At 45.2% G+C, this 23276-nt stretch overlaps 1 protein-coding gene across 1 annotated transcript; it reads right to left on the bottom strand.

Moving 5' to 3' along the window:
• Positions 1-1958: 1958 nt before the first annotated feature.
• Positions 1959-18033, bottom strand: LOC122403761. Its single transcript, XM_043407495.1, has 11 exons — positions 16202-18033; positions 7353-7447; positions 7148-7277; positions 6280-6383; positions 5350-5527; positions 4574-4817; positions 4273-4447; positions 4052-4178; positions 3712-3968; positions 3352-3390; positions 1959-2072 (listed from the first exon to the last, which is right to left on the bottom strand). Exons 1-10 carry the CDS (start codon positions 17882-17884, stop codon positions 3369-3371), a joined length of 3015 nt encoding a protein of 1004 aa, XP_043263430.1. The 5' UTR covers positions 17885-18033; the 3' UTR covers positions 1959-2072; positions 3352-3368.
• Positions 18034-23276: the final 5243 nt, after the last annotated feature.

The following is a 23276-nucleotide window of genomic DNA, read 5'->3' as shown; positions in this document are numbered from 1 at the left end:
ATCGAACGCGAGAGGACGAAGCGCTTGCAAGTTCCTCCGATCGCTCCCCTTACAGTAACCTTCGCTCTTTAGACAACGCAACACGTTGCATCTTTGGCTTGTTTATCGTTTCGTTAACCATGTCCAAAACTCGTTTAAACGAAACTCCCGGCAAAACTCCTACAACTATTATAAGTCTGCAACGTTAGAAAAAGAGGACACCCACGCAGCACGAGTACACAGTCTACGGCATCGTTATTAGATCAGACCAAATTAACCGGTCGCTTAAGATAGGATTCTGGTTTGTTTTGGGTAAAAAAATTTTAACTCTCCATCGATCGTATTCTCTAAAACCTTAGGATCTTAGAATTAGGACTACGACTGGTGAACGAAATTAATTCAATTTCAAGGAAAAATTCGAAGGCAGTCATCTTCTTACTTGTCTAGTTTTTTACACTAATTCCAGCAGCAACGGATAGCTATGGTCTTTCAAATTAAGAATCATTTCTCATCAGGAGGCTGGCTATCGCTCTGCACACTATAATTAACACCCTTTAACGTTGTACAATTGTAATTACACGCGTTTAATTTGAATGAAATTTGAATTTAACGATATAATTCCCTTTTCAATGCGTTCCTATCGTCCCATAAACCAGAACCTTGTCTCAAGCTCACTTTTACCTTCGACTCTCAAGTTTACGCAAAGGAGACGAGAGGTCCAGCGAGCCAACCGACTCCGTCTTAACCCCGTAGACGATTACTTTTGTTCGGTACGATCCCTGAACAGTTTTCGTGTGTGCAATACGATCGCGGTGTAATACTATAGCTTACAAGACGATTACATAGGGCAAGAGGTTCCCTGATGATGACGATGCATATCCTTTTTCACGCGCGATTATCCAGTTGTTGCAGCCTCAAACATGCGAATTCTCTCCCTTCCTGTTCTCTAAAAAATAACTTCCTTTGGGCTAGAAAAAGGTACGCGCGAATACACGAAAAAACGGAGAACCGAGAGCAACGAACGTCCCCCATTCTCAGAGGATGGTTCTCGAGATCTGCACGATCAGGAGTCCCTTAAAAACGGCTGCAGCAATTGAAAGACCCGCGCTCAAAGTGGCTCTTACGTTAAGTAAAAATAAGGGTTCGAGATTTGCTGTCTATTTACAACGTGAAGTACACAGTATGTATAGATCGTATATAGGTTGAACAACGACACTTATCACATAGTTCAGTGATGCAGAACCTTCTTTCTTGATCTCGAGAGGTATTATCGAACGCTGTCGAAGAACCACCCTATCCGTAAAAAACATCGTTCCCGGATCCGTTATCGAACTGTCCATAGAAACGTCCTCGAAGCTGTTCGAACGCCCACGATACATTTGTACTTCGTAATGGTGGATTCCAGGACACCGCGAAATTCTTTCACCCCCGTTAACACGATCGTTCGCGAGGACAACGTTACACGACACTACTATTACATGGAAAAACAAGTTCTTACTCTCGAAAACAAAAAAACCATTCCTTAATTTTGTTCTCATTGCTCAACTCTCTTCCCATCGAGCTGTTCTTGCTTTCAGACTACCATTTCTCTCAGAAGAAAAAAAACTAGCCCCATTTTTCTTCTCATTGTTCGATGACATCCAACCATCCACTGTTCCATCGAGTTGATCTTGGAGAAGCTTTCCCTCTTTTTTCGTTTCGTTGCTCCACTCAGCTTCCTGTTGTCGAGTAATTCTATTGTTCGTTAAACTATCAAACTACCATTGCTCTCTTTCCTCTTTCCTCTTTTCCCGATACATTTCTTGACGCTTTATCATTGTTCAATTCAGTTTTCCATTGTTCCATCGAGCTATCCTTATGTTTCCTAACGAAAGAACGATTAATTATCGCTTTCAGCGTAGTCATCGCTATCGCCACTGTCATAATATTGATTCTTGGACTGTTGACGAATAGAGTCCGATGGATTGACCATCGACAGACCGTCAGAGTATCCTTGAGACTGGCTGTCCGTGCTCTGTAACATGTCTACCGATCCACCCTCTAGCATCTCCAGGTTTTGAGAAAATACGTCCTCCGGCATGGAATCGTACGACCTGGGGAAACGACAAGTTTTTCGGGTAAAATAAATCGGGTTTTGTTACGGCTCTTTCGATCATCTGTAAACCAAGTGTAACTGTTGGGCTACAGATGATTCTACTACAGCACTCTACGATGCAAAACATTTTAAATAATCGTCTTCGACGCTTCACGGATTGGCAAATTATTCAACGACGGATGAAACATACTGTTGAAAATGTTGTCTTCCACAGAGGATGTGGTTATCGATAGTATTCATAAACATACTGAGTAATGTAGCAACACTTATTATAAAGCGTCGAAGACTCGATTAGTCGATTAAAAACGATGCAACTTAAAGTACCATTCTGCTTGGACAAACGGTGTTTAGTTGAAGCAATCGTACCTAATTTGCGGCAACGAAAATAAACAATGTAAAAGAATGGGGTTGTCTGTTTTTGCCTGATCTGGGCTTGCGAAAAAATTGCAACAAAGAATATGAAATTCAATTTTCAAGTTTCACTTCTGTTTGTTGCAAAAGTACGATGAGAAATCTTTGTTGCTGGCACAATGAGGTTTTTTGCTCGGTGTATCTGGTAAATCTTCTATGACATAACAGTTCGGTTGATTATTACAGCATGAAAACTTCCCAACATTACATAATGTTGATTGTACATATAGATGTTCGTTGATGTAGATATTGTGAGATTTTGAAGTATTGGGAGTACAAATAAAAAAATGAATGAACAGATTAATCAAAGTATTGCCCATTGCTGGCTACTACTTTCTCATCACCATGAAATCACCATTCTTGAAACGTCGAAACCATTCCCTACATGATTTATCAGTTGGAGCATTGTCACCATAAACATCTACAAGCATTCTATGCGCTTCAGCTGCACTTTTCTTCCAATTAAAGCAGAGAACTAAAACCTCCCGCAAATGCTGCTTAGTTAACACAAAATTTGACATATTTAACAGAGTAAAAAATATACATTGAATAATATTGGTAGATGTCTGACCTCTCTGAAACAGCTGAAATCAGCTGTCACTATGAAACACTCATAACGGTCAGTCATATTTTCAAAACGGATCGAACTAATTTGTACTCCCAATATTTCCAAACATTATTTTGAACAAATTGAAATTAGTAATTCATCGTGTTCGCTACTCAGTTCTGGGGTACAGAAAATAAAATTTGAAAAAAGAAAAAGAAACAGAAGTAGAAGAAGCAGTTAGCTGATTCTCTACCGATGCATTACGCATACACGGGCCTCGTGCGTCGTCATACCATGCAATTCTGTTTTCTTTACTTACTGAGCTGTAGATGATGGTTACATTTCATCATCACACAGCCTGCAACAAACGCATAGATCGCACCATTGTCATTACGGTCGCAGTACAAGGTGAAAAAATTGTTAGATCCCGCGGGGGGCCATACTGTCTATCTAACGGCAAAGCATGCCAGAATTCGAAAGCTATGAGCTCCGTTTCATAGCTTGAAATGGTAAGCCAGAACTTTCTATGGTAACAGAGCCCGGTTCATCTATTCTTTCTTTAACTCGAACGGAACGTGTATCGAAAATAAAGAGATGAACGTTAAAGGTTCGTCTGGTACAAGAACAGGTAGTATAGATGAACCGTGAACGTAACACGCCGTACAATAATGATACTTACATCTGTTCGCTCTGTTCGTTACCACTCTCTTCGGCGACCAGCATCTCGTATTCTTCGGCTGCGAATCGGTCCCAGTCGGACAGCTCGTGGCCATCGGGATCGTGCTCTCTCGCTGATGCGAACGGATCTCTCTGCTCATGATCAAGATACTTCTCGAGGTTGAAGAAGGTGTCGAAGAAGATCGAGGTCATCTTACATTTCTTCAAATCGTTCAAAGATATCTTTCCTGGCGTCGCTGGCTTGATCATGTCCAACATCTGCGTGAAACAATTACTTCTTTACAAATGTGAAACGCAAGGAGTACAAAAAACAAAGAGGATTTTGTGAATGTTGCAATTACCTGACAGAGACAGTCCTCGAAAGGCAACGTCTCCAGTCCAATAGCCTCCATACGATGCAATTGTTCCTCGTAAAAGTATTCCAGTTCGTACATCGACAGATATCCGTCCCCGTCGAGGTCCATGCACCTATCGATTGTTTACAAACGAAACGATGGTTAAAAAAATCGCGCTAGACGATAGATAGAGTTACGGATAAATAGTTTATCTTTGTTATTCGTACCTGAACCAGTACTCGATCGCTGTCGGATGATTTTTGTCCTCTTCGCTCAGCAAGAACCACACGAACTCCGTGTAGCTCATCTTATCCTGGGGCTGTTGGACGCCATTGCCACTTTTCATACCGCCCCTTGTCACGGCGCCGCTGAATATTCTCGCGATCATACGCTTCGACAGGGCTGAAACGTAGCGAACGATCCTTAAAAATGAACCTCAAAGTCTCAAATGAAATTGAACGAAAATGGCACGTTTAAAAGAATCCAATGCATAAGTAAGTTACATTTGGCAAAGAAACTCGCTCTCACCGTGGTCGTTGTGCTTGGTGAGGTCCGTCTTATCGATGAAGAGATCGTGATCCCGATCGAGCTCCCAGAATTTGCAGTATATCACGTAGAAGTGCTCGTAGCTAAAGTACGCGGTGACTTGGTTGATGTCTTCCTCGTGTTCCAGGACACCGATCACCGACAACAAGTTGCTTCTTCTCAGTTCGGCCACGGAGATCCTACCGCTCCAGCTTCTGTTCACGCAGTAAAATATCCTGGCGATCACCTGGGAATCAACGTCCACGATAAACGTCAGTGTGTCTGTTAAAAATGTTACCGTGGGCCGCTAAAAATTACAACGTTCGAATCACGCTTTGATGAACCCTGATCTATGCATGATCTCACATACTCCATCACTCATTCTTGCACGGTGTATCCGTTCGCTGTGTTTCATTGTTTTGCACATTTTAAATGCTACCGTGGGTCGCAAAGAATTACAACAATTGAATCGCTAACAAAAAAATAAATACTAAAGATACAAATATTTTTCCAGGAACTGCCACGAAGAGTAAACGAATTCCGTCGATGGTATCGGAATCGTTTCCACTCGTTAAAATGATTTCCGACAATCGAGAGCGTCCGCGATAATTGCTCGCGGCGACAACGACGATCGTCCTGAATAATTCAAAGACGATTCTCGTTGCGTAAACCGCGGAGGAGCTTCATTGCCGACGGAATGTTTTTTCTTTCTTTCTCTCTCTCTTGTTCTCCTATGCACCGAGAGAAACCCCGCAAATATTTATCGCGCGAATACGAACCGTGTGTACGTAGCGTGAATGGAACTCAGTAGCCTCTTTCAGGAAAGTTAAACCGGGATGAGTCTCGACCACGTCTTGCACCAGCGGGATTAAATCCTCGGGAAGTATATTGTTCCTGAGGCCTCGGGTTGTGATTCTGATAAACTTGCTCGCCGCGTCGTGGTGGGTGTTCGATATTCTGCAAACAATGGACGACGTTTAGTTTAACCTGCTAACCGCGCGAGACGAGTTAACTCGCCCCTCTGAGCCCTCTGCAACCTCCAACGTTCTTTAAAATAATTGCAAATAATTGAAACGGATGAAAAAATACACGTCGAAAGCCATCTGTTACTTTTTACGATAAAATAGCGATATAGCGTGGTGATAAGTTGAGAAAAATAAAGTCACATGGCATAAAATAACGCAAGGCACTTTTTAAAGTTTTATTGTCGTTTGAAATGGAGCTAATTACTTTAAGATGGCCACCTATATTGCGTACTTCTATTCGCCGTAGTGTAAAACGCGTTGAATCTGTTATTCGTTCGTAACTACGCGTACAAGGCCGTTTATGATCGAGAAATTATCCCAGCCTACAGGTTACTTATAAATCAACGTTGCACTTTCACGCTTTCGTAACACGTCTTACGGTGCATCGTACTGCAAATGAAATTATTGCAAATGAATGAACGTAGACGGTTCTATTAACACGTTAACCACCGTGTTGCACGTTGGTAATCTTCGATCTTGCAACGTTTCTTTGATTATTTCGTTTTCACGAGGGCCTTCGAGCATTCTATGATATTTACAACCCAGCCATACGATCTCGGTTTGGAACAAACGAGATGTTACGACGTTCCAATTGGTACAATCGAAGAATAGGTAGACACGCTTTGAATGTATTTTAATTATATTGTTTTTGGGTAGAGAATCTTGAATAATCTCGATGCTTACTCTCTCCAGAAATCAAGGAAGGCGTTCATCTCGACGTATCCAATTTGATCTCCGCCAGCCGCGAGGAAAAGCGGCACCTTCCAGTAGAGTGGCAGGTCGCATGCCTGCAACGATGGATGACTCTCGTTTGTACGCAGTTTCTCAAGCAAAATAGAACCAAAACCTCTTCAGGGAACGGTATAGTTTAGCTTTCAAGCTATTTTCACTCTGGAAACACCCAAAGGAGACTATTTCCCCCGTGTAAAAGGCTCTCATCCCTGATATTCAGTCCATAAAAAATAAATTATTCCGAACAAAACCTTCAAACAACTGGTTGAAGATAAAAAAAATCGTTATCCACGGAGTTTGTTGAGTAACAGATAAGTCGATTTATCTACAATATTTATACTTTCATTTGATAAATTGAACGTTTCGATGTAAAATTACAGTTTCCTCGAACGTTTGGAATAGTAAAGTTTGCGTTAGGTGACACAACGCACCCGGTCCTACCGCCCACATTGACTCTGGTTTGGAAATAGGCGAACGAAAAAAATTGAACTGGCCATCTCTGGTTTGCTTGATATCAACATTATTGGTAATTTATGAGTGCTTCTTGCAGGAAGCGTATACAAAAACAATAGACAATTTTCAATGACGAACGCGATGAAAGCTGTGATCGAGGGGATTTTGTTTCCTCTGCTTTAAAAAACATCTGTTAATAGATAATTTTTAAAAGACTGCTCTACCATCGATGCTGCTTGCGTTTCCAGTTTTCTAACAGACTGATTCGCCCCTGAAGAGGTTCAAATTACAAATCGGCGCTCAGAATGGAGGACAAACGAGGGATATTGTCTCGTGGAAGTTTCAACGAGCCCCGTTCTCGCCTTACCTTGGTGATCGTGTGAAATTCGGCGCGAGAAGCAAGATGGTCCGGCAGACCCTGAAAAGCTGCAGTGATCTTGGCGATAGTTGCCTCCAATTGCGAGAGTGGCAACGGCTTCCCTCCGGGGAAATAAAATCTGCAAGCACCGAACAACGCTGTGTATCAGTATTTTCGAATACAACACAGAATGAACTCTGTTTGAAAGGCTCACCGTGGTATGTGGACGTTTCTGTTCGCTTTCACGTGCCTCTGGAGTGTCGTGTGGGGCGGTAGATTCTTCTGCTGTGCCTTGTCTTTCGCGTACGTCTAAAATCAACGAGCAAACGTTTCAGGAAATCTGATCGACGAGAAACAGAGACAGGATACTCCAAGAGTCGTTGATTTACAAAACACTCGCGGTGTAAAGAGTGGTTTTATTTCTGATAAATGTCGCGTCCGTTTCTGGGGGGGGGAATAAACGCAACGTGGCGAAATTGCGGCTCACGGTTTCCGCGTAGGACGATTCGCGCGCGTTTCTCGTTTAAATTGAACCGCGCGCTTTACCGCGTCGATCCACTCAACCCCATAACGAAGCGTAACTTAATTAAAATCCGCTGATATCGCAATCAGTGGACACCGTTCGAGCTCGTAAAACGCGGTTCTGCGCGACGAACGTTCATTTCCTTTTTCCTACAGCGAGTAAAGGATACGAGGATAATATTGTTAAATTGTGAAAATAAAACAGTACAGAAGGCATAAAATATGTTTTTTTAATGATTTAATAGAAACCTCAAGTGTCTTTGGGTACTAAGGGAACTTCCTCTGATAGGAATATTAACATTTTAAAATTAATATTTCTATCGTTGCGTTGGATAATAAGTATTTTCGTCTGAAAAGTGGGGTTTGAAAGGGTAATTTTGAACGCGACGTAGGCTTCCGGTGTCGGCAGGATCCACGCGTTTTTCTGCATCGGAGGAGGCCGGATCGATCGCGTGTCCCGTAGTCGGAGCAATTTTACGCTCCTTCGAAACCGGCGTTCCGCGTTCGACGTGTCGGCTCGCCAAGGACACGGCATCCTGTTACGCGACGCAGTCGCGAAGGATCCGAAGAATGCAAAAGAGGCCGGCCAACGCGGCTAATGCATCGCCGCACCTCGCCTCTATGACTCTGGTTACATCACCAGCCTACTCGCGGAGACCCGCGATAGATACGATAGTAAGGTCCAAAAGTACTTGTGGCCTGACCTATAACGCATAGGCGCGGGTACCAATCAATATTGTGTTATATGCCCCCACTCCTGATGCCACAAGAGTTCTCGAGGCTCCTATATTCCTGTTATTCGTTGTGTTTGAGTAATTGCGTCCTCGATGACATTTCCCGACCGTGCTCTAATCAAATCTATACGAATAAAAGCTTCGTTCGTATCGATAAGTATTATTTTAATCTATCGAGTGTCGATTACCGCTATGGTAAAGTAAGAGACCGCCCAAATAGATTCAAGTTCGATTCCCGATAATTACCAAAGTTTCTTCACTCGATAGTCAAAATTCACACGTAAATGGGGAATTAAATGGTTGTTAATATAATTTTGCTTGCTTGGCTTCCTGGATGGAGAATTTCACCAGATTATCGTATACCAAATTTTGATATTTTTCTATACATTATTACATTTTAATAAATAGATACTTTATTTAAAAGTTAATTAAGAGCACTTTTTATGTATGAATTTCATTATTTGAATTTATATATATTCAGAGAAAAAACTTGCGTGTTATCGGGGATTCGAACTTGGACCATCTGGGTGGAAGTCTCTTACTTTATCACCGCGTCCCCTGATGGTAATTGAAACTTGATAGATTAAAATTATATTTCTAGATAATAATGGAACTTTAAATATTTTAAAAATTACCGAGTATCTGTCCCAATACTGTTATATATTCTTAAACCCGGATTACTAAGTCCACAAGTGTGCAAAGTTTTAACGAAATCGGTAACGTGGGACGTATGTGCCGCGCAGGTGGGCAATTTTGATTACTTTTATTATCACCAAGTACAGATAACTTCAGGACACACCGTATCGACTGTGGAATGCTCAACTGGGTCACTATTTCAATCCTTCATTCACGCTAAGTTTAATAAGCAATGAAAACGCGAGCTGAACGCGAGCATGAGTCCGTAGTCCGCGTTATGGCATCCGTCGAATGCGTATATTGCTCGTAATTATTCGAACGATTCCACGTGTAGTCGGGGCGAGGATTAGAATTCTGATACGAAACGCGTGTCTAATCATTTTTATCACTCTTATTTGCTCATATTCCAAGGTTCGAATTATAATATTCATTATAAATTGAATGGATATAATACCACAAAAATAAGACGTTATGTCTTGACCTTAAAAAACATACGACGCGGCTCGCGAGTCCGGTATTAATATTTATAACAACCGTGTCAGCCATAACACGTACGCTATTGGCTAAATAGTTGCGCAGGGCAATCGACTGGTGATTGTAATTTCTAATAAGTTCGTTTTGAAATCTACGATCACGTTCACACTAGCAAACAAGCTTTTATTTTACTCTATTGTTCGAATTGACTTTGTGATAATTCAGGAAGTAAATTAAAAAAAACAGCACTTATACGACCGTAGCAGAATCAGAGCAGGCTTCCTTTGAAAAAAAATTACGAACAATACTGTACGTATCCATAGCACTCAATGTATTAACGGCGTACATTATCTAAACCTGCCCGTCTGAAACCGTCGCGCATCCTTCTACGTTCGGAGCTGCGTATTCGTGATTGTACAGAGGCTCGACGATTGCAACGTTAATAACAGTAACGAGAATAGCGCCAAGTATAAACGTTTGACGAGCAATAAAAATAGTATAACGCGAGTACGGGCCAAACCAGCGGTATCAATAATAGAAGATGTTCCGTTTCAGGAAGATCAATAATGCATTCCACTCCGCGGAACAAAAATAAGCCAGCTGGAGCGACTGACCGACGTTAACCCGTCGAGGAGTCGCGGGATCAAATGGATCAAGATAAATCGAGACGTCAATTGTCGATCCGAGGTACGGACCGACCGTCTACGTTTAGGAACAACATGCGTCGAGAGGAGGTCGCACGAGTCTTACAACAACTATCGTAAAGCTAGGATAACAGAAAACCTGCGCGAGACGCGTCAAGCTGGCTAAATTAACGCATCCAGAAACGAATTTCGTCTGTGTCGATGGCGGCTGATCGCGGGCGTGATCGGCCATCTCAATTATTGTGGCCTCAGTTTGGCACGGTCCGCTGAGCGGCACACGGGATACCGTCAATCAGCGTTCCAATTGACATTGCGAATTCGACTGCGCCTCTCGATCAGCCTTGCCATTTTATTCAATTGCATTTGTAAAAATTAATAAAATCAACGTGCTATATTTTTCATTTCAAATCCTAGGTTCAGGTAAAGTCTTGATAAGTCTTGAAGATAATCTTGAGTAGCCATAGTTTTACGAGGATAAGGATAGATGGAAATTCTTCTGGCAGAATGATCACCGCAATCTTCCGTAAGCAACGTTTTCTCTGTCCTCCCGGGCATCGAATAGTCCATTAGAATTTCGTACTACGGTAATCTCGCGATACCGTGCGAACGACGATCGCCGCAGAACCCTCTTCCTGTTTCCATTATTTCAACGACCGTTCCATTCCCCGGCGACGATCGTCACGAACTTTCCTCCTCGAGCCGTTTTTCGACCATAAGTGGCGATAGCGGCGCGTTCCAAGGCGACAGTCGGCAGCCTTTTAAAATCTAGCACGATATCCAATATGGAACGGCCACAATGAGTCAGTCGGAGCAGATATGCCGCGAGAACGATTTATCGCCGTTGATCCAAGGGCGTTCGAAACTTTTTCCTATTTTCCTTCCAAAGATCGATCCCCGTCGCGACGAACGATACGCATATTACGCGAGACCCGGGGATTCTCTTATTATCCGAATTTTAATTAACGATACCTGGATGACGACGATCGCCTTAAGGTGTATCTCGGGTCTCTGATGTTGGATTATTAATAAATAATCATTACAAAACTGAATCTAACAGCGAGAAACACTGTCTTTTCTTTTAGGGGATCTGAGCGTCGCTTCGCCTCTTGTTCAGTTTCAACAGAGTAAAGACGTCCTTCCAAACCACAGAATAAAGTTTTATTTTTACTTACAAAGTGTACTGCTTTTTCACCCAATTTCAATATCTGAGATTAGGAAACGTTAGACAAAAATTAGAATAATCGAGAATATTCTTAGAAAGAAATTACTCCATAAAAGCGACCGAGGAATCGACGATACGACGCGACGACGTGAAATGAAAACGCAGGTGATGGAATTTCTTTCGCACGAGCCTTGAAAGAATCGATTATTGGAATTCATCGGTCACGTTGGCACTCCGCATAGCGTGCAACCGTAACAATATAACGAGTGTGACATTACGTTACAGGTTCGCGTATCGTTTAATCCGACCGCGACGATAAGGACTGGCCGCGAGACCTCCGCTTCCACTTATGGTCACGGTGGTCCTTTCGCGTCCCTTTATTTCTTTCCTCGAGGTCGAATAACATTAATCGCAACGAAAACCGACCGTGAGTCAGCGCCGGGCAAACAACAACGCGACACGCTGCGTTTCTGCTCCTCGATTTCTCTCCCCCTCGATTAACTTAATTGAGACCGAAGCTCCTTCGGCGTGATACTGCGCCTTTTCTCCAAGGAGGCCTTGTTTTCGTTCATCATTCCCTCTCTTGTTATTGTTATTAATAATGACGATGCACTGGCCGCGTGTCCAGTGCTGTAGCTACGGTTTACGCTCTCTGGGGCGATCCTCGAGTTCGCCCCTTCGTCCCCAAGAAAATTAAAACAAGGAAAGTGACTCTGTTCACTCCTCGAATCAAGAAACTAATTTTTACGGAGTTTAAATTGAGAAAAATTTAAAATTAATAAAGTTAATTAAAGTTAATTAAAATTTAAAGTTCGTTGAAATTAATACATTTTGTAAATTTAGCGTTAGAAAAGTTCGAACGTTGTACCGCCATTTTATAAACACTGTGGAGAGACGAGAAGCTGACGAAAGGTCTGTCTGATTAGTTGTAGCCTAATCTCCTTCGATTAGGGACGATGGACTCGAAGGAAGTAGATTATTCCGTAAATAATCAGACTCGCCCAGCCAATCTTTCTGCACAGAATTTTGGACGTACTTCTTCCTGTTTTTGGATGCATCACTATTCGAGTTCAGTTCTTCTTTGTACAGTATTTTTTAATCTCTCATCAAATTCGAGATACAATCGAATTGCTCGTCGACGAGAAAAATCGATTTACGTGGAGACAAAAGTGCACAGTTCCATTTGAACTACAAGTGCAAGCGCATAGAGCAATATATGTAGGTGTACTTGCACCGCTGCACCGAAAGAAAGCATAATATCGTCGATAGATAGTCATCAATTGCTCGTATCATCGCTCGAAAAAGAGCTACACCTTGCCCTAGTTTTTTCGAATTACCTTGTATGCGTTCGATGTATTGATATTGGCAAACGCCGTAACCATTATTTTTGACACGACGACGCAATAAAACCGCGAATATATAACGATAACGTTCGCGACGAAAATTCTGACCTACGATCGATCGTACGATGCCTTATGTTATTTTCGAAAGCGTTCTCGAATATATTATTCGATAAAATGTTTCCCAACTTTGAGTTCCGAAAGATGATACCGGAAGTTTTATTTTATTTTTAAAGGAAATAAGTCGTCGGGCGGAGGCTGTTGCGCTAACGCGAAAGTAAGATATCGGGGAAAAGGAAGAGGAAAGCGTGCATAGAGTTTGGAAAAAGAGCCTCGAGAATACGTGGCACGGAAATGTACGAGCAACGAGGGAAGAGGCGGTCGGAAAATGTTCGAAGAAGAAGTAGCAAGATGGAGGAAAAAGAGTGCGGGAATAAGTTAGCGTAGGCACAAGATACTGTTGGAATACTTTAGTATAGAAATAAGTTACCGGGGAAAGAAACTAGCCAGGAATACGTTGGTGTAGATATCTCGAAAACGAGGACCCATTAGGGTTCTTTTTTATATCGGATATATAACTTGCATCTGCTATTGTTTCAACAGCGATTTCCACGACTCTAAGATCCCCTTGTTAGCATTAAGACCAAACTACAAGATAAATTACAAGAACAAGCAGGATAGTTTATTTGTTTCTCCTTCGTACGGAGTTCCGGGTTTAAGGCGGTGATCTCAGAATATAACAAAAAAAAAGTTTACCAGGTAATAATTCTATCTTCCGGTGCATCGTTAAATATAACAATTTGATTTGATTACTATTGCCAGGACAGGTGTTGGGAATTCCAACAGTTATTAGCATACCCCTCATTTAGTTAGACATTTTTTGAAAATATCTCGAGATCTAATAATTTTTTGGCCATGGTACCCTAATCATTTTTTACGTAGAATGAACAAACGAATCGATCCGTGTAAAAAAAAATATGCATTTCTATTTAAAGAAACGATGCGATTGTTGATTGCACATGCACCGCTGCATCTAAAAAAAATTTAAAGTCCTACAGATGCAGTGCTCTTCGAACCATTTATCTTTCTCCTTTGGCATTTTTTCGGAAATGCAATAATAACGGAGTTATGGGGCATAGGACTCTCCAAGTTAGAACATCTTAAGAACTCCATAAGAATCGAAACAAGAACACCGAATATTAAACTGTTAACGCATACGTATAGAATTGTAAATAAATTCAAGTGTTTGTAAATAGTATCGAACTTTCTATTTACTAAATAAAACGGCTCCGCGAGCATAGTGGGAGCCTACAACAGGTGAAAAGGCGAGGAGTCGCGAAAGTACGAGTCGAGAACGCGTCGTACGTGGAAACTTTCAAAGTCTCAAGGATAAGAAAATAATCGTCCCGCGGAAAAGGCAACAAACGCGTCCGATCGACTTCTGCGCGCTCGACGACGATCCTCGACGGCGTTAATGCGCGTCGGCACTCTCTTCTTCTCCGGGGCTGCGTAAATTTTTATTGGCACGCGGTCCGTACGGGCCCTTGTGCGCCTCGAGCGTGCTCGGTTTTATTCACGTTTCATCGGCGAACTCGACCAGAAGAACGGGGAATCGATGCAGCCTCTGCACTCGTTGCATCCATAAATATCCGCGTGTTTCTCGGTTCCCGGTGATCGACGCATCCCCGGTATCCCCGGAATTCTGTTGTTCGTATCGTTCCTTCCGACGATCGCAACCATTCTCCGAGCATTCACGGAAACTAAGTACCGAGATGGTTACTCGAAAAGTAATGCCCATTGTACACGCAAGTTACGGTTAATAATACAGTAGAGTCGTTTAAGATTATATGGAGCACGTTGTGAATCTCTCTTCAATTTCTTTTTCGATTTATTTCATGTAGCTGCCCGCCATTGTATGCGATCGCAATAAAATAAGCTTTTAAATTAACTGCCAGAAAAACACTAATAAATAAAATGCACCATTGTCATAAATAATATTCTTATCAGAGAAATTAAAAACGCATGCTTGTTGACCGTGAGTCATCACACAGTGATCGACAAAGGTAAAGAGATTCGACGCAAAGGTATGTTAGTCGAAGCCTCGGTTGGTCATCGGTATTGTTTTATTGGATATTTAGTCGAAACGAAGGCAAACGCTGGCTCGCCTCGAATCACAATGGGAATGCAATGACCGTCTAAATAACAATGCAACGGCCAAGCCCTCGGGGCGCATGCATTGTTCGAACATTGAGCAACGTGTTAAAACCGTGGCTTATCATTGGTGTGTACTGCGCGGTTGACACGATCTTAAGATCCCCAAAGAGGATCCACTGATCGAGATTGCGCGCTCCCTCGCCTTCTCTTCCCGATATCAAGATCAATTTACAAATATACAATACCGAAAGTTTATATACCGGATGTAGACAAGATATTTTACTTATAAGTCATTCAGGGTTTACCCAGGTTGTATATGGTTCGATGAAAAATTAAAACAGAGAATGCAACGAGTGATCTAGGCTCTGTGACCTATCAATCACCACCTGATCCAAGGATCACTTAAATATCACCATGTTGACTCAAAGTACTAGATCGCTATAGATGTTTTTCTAAACCAGGGACCAAAGTGGAGAACGTAACGAGAAGGATCGCGATCGAACTGTGGTGGGTAGCGATCGCGGAAGGTGATGGCGCGTTAGAGAGACCGATGCACTCGAAACAGCCGCATATCGTGGCGCGATAACGCCTTTTGGCAGCCGCTCGTCGCCCGGTATACTCTTCTTCTTTCTGGCCCCGGTCCAAAGCCACTTCGGAACTCGCCACGACGTTTCTTTCGCAAACGTTCGATCGGTAAACCGGCGTTTCCCGGTATTTGACCGTTCGACGAAAACATTCGGGATCGCAAACATCCTATTCGAGTGATTCAGCCTGGCCGGGGTACCCGAGGGAGCCGGCGAACGAGGAGAAGAAACGCGACGTTCCCGGAGGGATGGTCTGGTAGCTCGAGGCACGTAGAAACCGACCTCTACGAGAGGAGATCTTGAACTCGTTTCGGGAGAAAAGTACAGGAGTCGACCGGTCGAACGTCCTCCCAGGGAAGAGGAATTTGGACGACGACCAAGAAGGCCCGATATAAGCCACCCAGAGAGGCAAGAACGTGCGAGAAGACGCGTCTTCCCGATCTTCGGGGCTGCTCGATACGGCCTCGCCGAGCCACGATCTCGTCCCGGCCGAATTAGACTTCTTCCAGGAACTCGCGAGCACCGTCTCGCGCTCGTTTTCTATCTACGTTCTCGCGTTGAGTTTCACGCGGACGGCTTTCAAACTCCGCGAAGGGTGTCTTTCTCAAAGAAAATTCAATTTCCTGCAGCTCGCGCGGATACGACATTTTCGTCGCCCTTGTTAGGAAAAAGTTATTATCGAAACTTCGAAAAGTACGAGTCGTCGAACAGATAAAGAATAACATAGAAATTTTTCAGGACAAAATCTTCGTTTTAAAAAAGTTCTAAAATTATCTTCGCCAACGAAAAAAGACACATCGTCCACCAATTTACCTGTGCCCTGTTCTGAACCTCGTGCCCGGTCTTCCAGGTGTTGATGGCCGGTTGCCTCGGTCCACGTTTGTCCAGCAACAGCTCGCTGGGGCATTTCTCGAAGATCAGAACACGCTCAGCGACGGATCCTCTGGTCAGAAACGGTCTGATAGGATTGTTCCCGGTCCCCGTGGCCGCGGCTGCTCTGATGTGCTGTTTCTGCTGCGTGGTCAGCTCGGGATGAGGCACTTGCTCGATCCTGGGTCTGGGCGTGTAAATTCTGGGCCCCCATCTGGAGGTCACGGGATCCTTGTCGTCTTTACCGATCTCCTTGTCCTTTCGTATCTCCGTTTCGAACTTGGACCTGGTGGTCGAGACCAACTGATCCGTGGAATTGAACGTAGACGCGCCGCTGGTCCTCTGCTCCTCGAGTCTCTGCTGGGTCGAGGGATTCTGTTGAGCCGCTCTGTACCTGACTTTCGCGTAATCCACCACGGACATGTTCGACAGATCGTCCTTGCTGAGCGATTTCGGCTCGGATACCGCGGCGGCGTTCGCCCCAGCTGCCGGAGAGACGACATTGTTGACCATCGTCGCGGAAGCTGGGATCAGACCGGTCCCGTGGTGATTGTGACCGATGATTATCGGCTTCACCGGCTCCACCTTCGGTTTCTCCCGCTTGATCGCCGGCTTCTGCCGAGTCAGAGCCGGCAACGTCCTCTCCGCGGGCTCCTCCGTGATCACCGAGCCCGTCTTCAACGCGTTTATCAGCCTCTCCTCCTCGCGAGCCACCTCGTCCAGGTAAACACTGGAATTGGAGCCCGTGTTTCTCTTCTCCTCCTTCGCGTTCAACGATTTCCCTTCCTGGATCGATCTCGCGGCGCCGTCCGGCGATCTCTTGTTCTCGTTCAGCTTGTTCTTCAATGGCCAAGTGGTCAGTCCGGGGTTCGCGGTGCCCGCGGCGTCCTCGAGGCTCGAACCGATCGGCGACGTGATCACCGTGCTGGTCGGCCTCTTCTGCTGCACGATCTTCGTGGACGGCGCCAGATCCGCCGGGAACGTCGTCTCTATAGTCTCCAGGAAGACCTCCCGATGATGGGCACCGGGAGTCTTCGTGGAGACCTGGGGCTTCACGATCTGCGAGGGTTTGTTCGCGAACGGGGACGTAGGCGACAGCAGAACGTTCGTCTGCTTCGTCTTGGGCTGCGCCCCGACGCCGCTGCTCTTCAACGGCGACGTCTGCGGCGGTTGCTGCTGCGTCGAGTTCCTCTCGAACTTCTGCAGCGCGAACTGTATCGACGACGGCAGCGTCTTCGAGGGCGATCGCTGCCTGGACGCGGCCAGTCTCGCCTTGTCCTCCACCACGAAGTTGTTCACCAGCTTCTCCAGGTTGCCGTTGTCCAGGTTCGGCGCCTGGGCGAGAATCTCGACCGCGGCGGCGGCGGACGTCGTGCCAGTCGGCGAGGTCTTCCCCGTGGCGTTCGCCGTTGGCGTCAACGCGCTGCCAAACTTGTCGGCGGCGGTAGCGTTGCTGTGGCAATTCAGTATCTCCGTGGGCGCCAGACCCCGGCTCTTCCAGGTCTGATAGATCGCCTCCGCGTGATCGCTGATCTGCTTCGCGATCGCGGCGATGTCCTCGTCGCCGGAGGTGGACGTGTCCGTCGGGAACTTCCGACGCAGATCGTGTTTCGCCGTCGCGGCCATCCTCGACCGACGTTCCCGCTGTATCTCCAGCCGCTGTTTGCGCAACTGGGGATGATGATCGAGCAAGAAGCTCGCCGCACTCGCGCTGAGCTCGATCGAGTGGTCCAGCACCAGCTCCACCAGGCTCGTGCTACCCTCGACGGGCACGACGTTCACCGGGATCGCGTAACCGAAGTGGATCGCCTGGCAGTCGACCTGCTCGTCCTCGGGCCGCGACTCGTTCACCAGACAGGCGTTCAGGTCCGGACAGTGGACGGTCCGACTCGGTCGCGGATCGACGGTCACCGGAACGAATAGATCGCGTCGGGTCGCGCAGACCCGGCGCTCGATCGTCTCGATTTCTATCGCCAGCCGTCGCCCACCCACGCCACCACCCGACCCCGCCGTTTCCCCTCTCAGCCTCGATGATGCTACTTCCGTTATCACCGAGCTCGCTACTGCTGGCATATCTCAGGCCACCTGGCCCAAGAACCTCCTTCTCCACGGCCACGAGGGCAGTCGAGCCTCGGTCCACGCGATCCTGACACCTCCCGCCTGTCTCCCCATTCTCCTCTTACGATTACTTTGGTGTGTTCGATCCGTTCCGCGAGTCTCTAGCGCCCGTTTCTCCACCGAGACATAGATCTCGCAGGATCTTCGAACAACGATTCGACTGCTACGGTTACGGTTCGATCGAATCGATCGCGAAACGAAAAGACATTCGATTCTTGAGCGTTGCGTTACACGGCACTGACGATTTCGCGCTACATCTCTGCGTTCCTTAGCGGTACCACGGGATCGAGAGTGATCTGAAAGAAGATAAATATAAATTAGTATTTATCCCGGCCAATTTCACTTGGCCGTGTGTATTTTCGGGCGTGATACGTGCTCTGAAACTGGCGGTACGGTAGCGTGTGAAACTGGCGATCGTGTCGTATAAATCTCGCCCTTTTGTCCCGCGTGCTCTCTACGGAATTAGAGATGATCTACAGCCGATGTCTACGGTTGGTAAGCGTGCTACGCGAAATCGACTCGAAACTAAATAACACCTACAATAAGAACGTTCTATTTCTGTGTTTCGATCAAAAGATATTCAAGCTTCAAGCTATAGCCGCTGCATTCTCTATCGAACATCCAATCTCTGTACGCTCGATCATTGGATCCTTCCCAGTTCGTGACTTCATCGACGCCACGTTGAATCATTCAGTCATCGACTCGATGTTTCTACGTTTCGTCACGATCTCTACGTTTTGAAATGTCTCGCGTGTTGCCGAATAAAATCTATCTGGTTGCGTCACACGGTCTAGATGCTTCGAGTCCGACACATTCGTTACCCTCACCGTTGGAACCGATTATTTTACTCGATATTGCAATCTCACAGAGTTGTGAAAGAAAAGTCAAACGTCCACCGATATGTGTTCTGTACCTGGGAACAATAATATGGGAATGAAAGGGCGAAGACGATCTCGAATTACGATCCCAAAGAAAGAAAGAGGATGTGTCCGCGATGCAAGAGGGAACTGGCACACACGCGTGTCTAAGTGGCTTTTGTCCAACCTAAAAGGCGACGGTCTATCGGTACTTTCACCCTGCATTGCTACGCGTATGCAAATTATGCGTGCGTACGGGCCGTGACCAAGCGTGCGTGCGCTGCTTCGATCGTGCTCGGATCGCTGGAAGCCGCGCACGTTTCACGTTCCTCACGTTTTTCCCTCCCTCCGCCTGCTTTTTTTCTCCTTTGCTCCTCCTCCGCCTGGGCTGGCCAGACCGCGGAAAAATTTATATTCCAAGACCGGAGTATTTCTTTGTCTCCAGCTGGCCGTGCGCGTTTGGCAACGCGGGCACGAGCACTCTTCGCTGACGATGATTCTTAAAATCTCTTGCATTCTCTCCGTTCTCTACCAAGTCACTGACTCTGCCTACGGGATCGGGGGACACCGGCTATTCTACTTTTCGTGCTTTTAAGAACTTCTGGGTCTCCGCTTTGTCTTGGACCGGAGAATCGTCTCCTGATGGAGATTGGGAGACACAGATTTTTGGGGGTCTCTAACGAGGAAAGTCGACGAAATTGTTCGACTGTGATGTATGCAAAATATCGGGTGGTAGATACTCGACAGTTTTTAGGGTATGAATAATTAATGTTACGTACGTTGTTGTTTCTAAATAATTAATTGCGTTAACGTAACGTGCTAAACGTGGTAACGTTTTAAAATGTTCGTATTCGCGGAAAGGTTAAATTTTGAATAGAAATATTAAAACTGCCGGCGATATATGAAATGTGTGTCAAACCACTTTTAATATTTCTGTGCTCGCTAATGACCTCGTCAGCTGATACAACTTTTAAACGTCGTTATAAAAAAACATAGAATATATTTTTATATAATATGGAATTCTATGAAACATAATTACTTTTAAAGGTATACGAATGGACATGGGGCTGCGTTACATTAATGTTATGCTACTCAATGGATACTGGAACAGCAATTCCGTGATTCTGTCGCACGATTCGTTTAACCCTAATTCGCACTGAGAACGAGAAACGCCAGAAAAATCATTTAAATTACTAATAAAAGAAAAAACAACTTACGAACCAGTAATTTAGTAATACAAAAACCGTCATTACGTAACATATAAATTTATTTACAGACTCTACGGTTATTCGAAGTCATGTTCCGGTAGAATTAGGGTTAACAATCATTCTTACCTCGCGAGCTGTAGTTTGCTGACCTGTTCTAAATCCTAGGCTTCTTTTGTGTTTTGCATCGGTTACGGTTATATGACCAGTTGCTGATCATTTTCTTAAAATCTCTTGCTGTCGTCCAACGATACCGTCTTGGAGAGAACGGCTGTGCACAGGCCTTTTGAAGTGCTCTGCTTCTCTCGCAATAAGAATTCATCGTTTCTTATTGCGGACTATTCATCCTCTGATGGAGATTGGAGACCACTGTTCTCTAGCCTCCATTCTGTTCCCGGTGAATCAATGCGGCTGTATTGGACTGTTACACATTCCTGGCCCGTGACAACCTTCCGCTTCTCAAACCTCTTCGTCTCTCGATCTTCGTCTCGGTTTTAGATTGTAGCGGAGCATACTATCTCTAAATATACCCATCGCTAGGGACAACAGTGACGTAACGCTAGAAGTCTAGATTTTTCACAAGAGGCGTTCGTCCAAACGCAAATAGTACACCGAGAGTTCCCGACGACGAACAATTTTTTAACTCGAAAATATCCTAAAACGTAATTTCTTTCGAGCTTTAAAATTTCCCGATTTAACTCGGTCTGCGTATGCAACGATCGCTTTATGAACGAGTCAAGGTGGAGAAGTTAAACGGTGCAGCCTGTCTGTTGAGTTGCACAACGGGTAATTAGCCAATTTTCGCGTTGGAAGAATTTTCGAACGAACAGTAGGCAAATCGTTGATTTCCTCGTTCGGAGAAGCCTTCAAGTGCACAAGCCGTACTGACACAGAATTTCGAATACAGGTTCGCGGAGATATTCCAGTCGAGCAGGCCCGATAACAGGCGAGCGAGCAAGTTCACCCACGAACCCCCGATGGAACGTCGAACTTGCGTGGAAGCCATCCCTGGAACCGTTCCAGGAAGACAACCTGGGATAATCGACGACCGTCACTTCGCTGACGACGTAATCGTCGACGTTGACCCGCTGCAGAGATGGCCAGAATCCGGATGACAAATTTCCTACGACACATCCACGAACTTTTAGAACTGGCTTCATAAAACATTCGACTAACCAACTTTGTTCCATTTCAGCCTTCCGTTCCCGGAATCTTCTACTCCTAATTTTCCGGCAAAACTCAACTTTCGAGCGAAATTTCAACTGGTGAAGCTAAAAATGGTTCATCAGTGTCAAATCTGGACAAATAAGGGGGTTGGTTAATGATAACGAACACCCTATCTCCGCAAAATTACATAATATCCAGACTCAACCATTTGTTTCATATTTTTCTCTTTGATATCAAGATGGCGTCTGGCTTGCATCTCGACTCACCGTTTTGAGACACCGAGGAGCGATCGTTTCTTTCGTTTTCGTTGTTTTTTCGCATTGTTTCTCCTCAACGACAGTGACGATACAAAAGGGTGAAAGGGTTACACCGTATCTCCGCAACTAATATCGAGAATCAACCATTTTTCTCTTTGAAATCAAGATGGCGTCTCGGCTCATCGTCTCGAGACACCGAGGAGCGATTGATCCGTTCGTTTTCGTTGTTTTTTAGCCCATTTCGAAACCACCGGACAACGAACGAACGCTCGTCCGTTATTCGATGTTCGAAATTTTTATTCCAGATCGGAAGTGTGCCCATCTGTGGCGTAAATGCGCGCACGCGAGTCGTCGAACCGAGGACGGCGGTTCGCGCGACTGGTTCTAGGTACGCGCGCCTCTCGACTCGCATAACTCGGTCACGTTTGCGGTTTGCATCGTTAGAACACGATACGGCCCACTAAAAATAGCGCCGAGCCAATATCGATACACGCCGTAAAACGGTGTCAATCCCATGATCGGGCGACAACTCGCGCGCGACGACGTGTTTCCGCGTGCACGCAAAATTCTCCATCCCTTTCTTCCACCCCTACTGCTTCGTCCATAAACCCATTTATCGGATCGTTTCTCGATCAAAAACACATCGTTCTTTTCTACCGTGTAAAGTAGTGCTTCACCTTTTCGTAGCTTGTTGGAATTCAAAGTTCCCCTGTGATTTTCTTTATCTTCGATCAGACGAGAGCTATAATTCAGCTCCGTTGCTAGAATCGCTCCGTATAGCAGGGTTTAATGGCTAGATTTCTGTAAACACGCCACATCGACGCGTCGGTGCAATATTTAGCCAGCTGTGGAGAGTTTTGCCACAGCGTTAACGCAAACCTCTATCAGCAAAAGCAAGTTTTCTTTACGATATACAGAGTGTCTTTCTTTTAAAGGTATCCGAGTAATCGTGAAAAAATTTAAATTCGAACATCTCGAGACACGCGTCGCAACACCGTCACGAAGAAAATTAGTTCACACAGTTTCACAATTCGAGGCGCGAAGGGTGTCGTTATAAATAGTATCTTGATGCAGCGCGTGAAAAGAAAAAGCAGATTCCCAAGGATGATCGTATTTTCCGCCGTGCCCCGAGAAAACATCGACGCGTCGAGCGAATACGAGCGGTTTTCCGTGCAACAAAATCGCGATACGTAAACAAGGTTGGGCCGATCGCGCGAGCTGCCTCGAGGACGCATAAATTTCCCATTTCGCGATGGAAAAGTCCACGCGATTCGAACTCCCGGCGTCGACCTGAAAAGCGCCGTTTTAATTGCACGCCGCCGGACGTTTCGTCCTTCGGTTTCTGGAACCGCGCGCGTATGCAAAACAGTAAAATTACGCCGGTTACGCGGACGAGTTCGAGCGGTTTACTTAA

The sequence above is a fragment of the Colletes gigas genome, unplaced genomic scaffold, assembly GCF_013123115.1.
Source record: "Colletes gigas isolate AHSC1104 unplaced genomic scaffold, ASM1312311v1 Colletes_gigas_Sc00002, whole genome shotgun sequence".
In the NCBI taxonomy this organism is placed as follows: Eukaryota; Metazoa; Arthropoda; class Insecta; order Hymenoptera; family Colletidae; genus Colletes; species Colletes gigas.
This window is presented reverse-complemented; position numbering and strand designations above follow the sequence as displayed.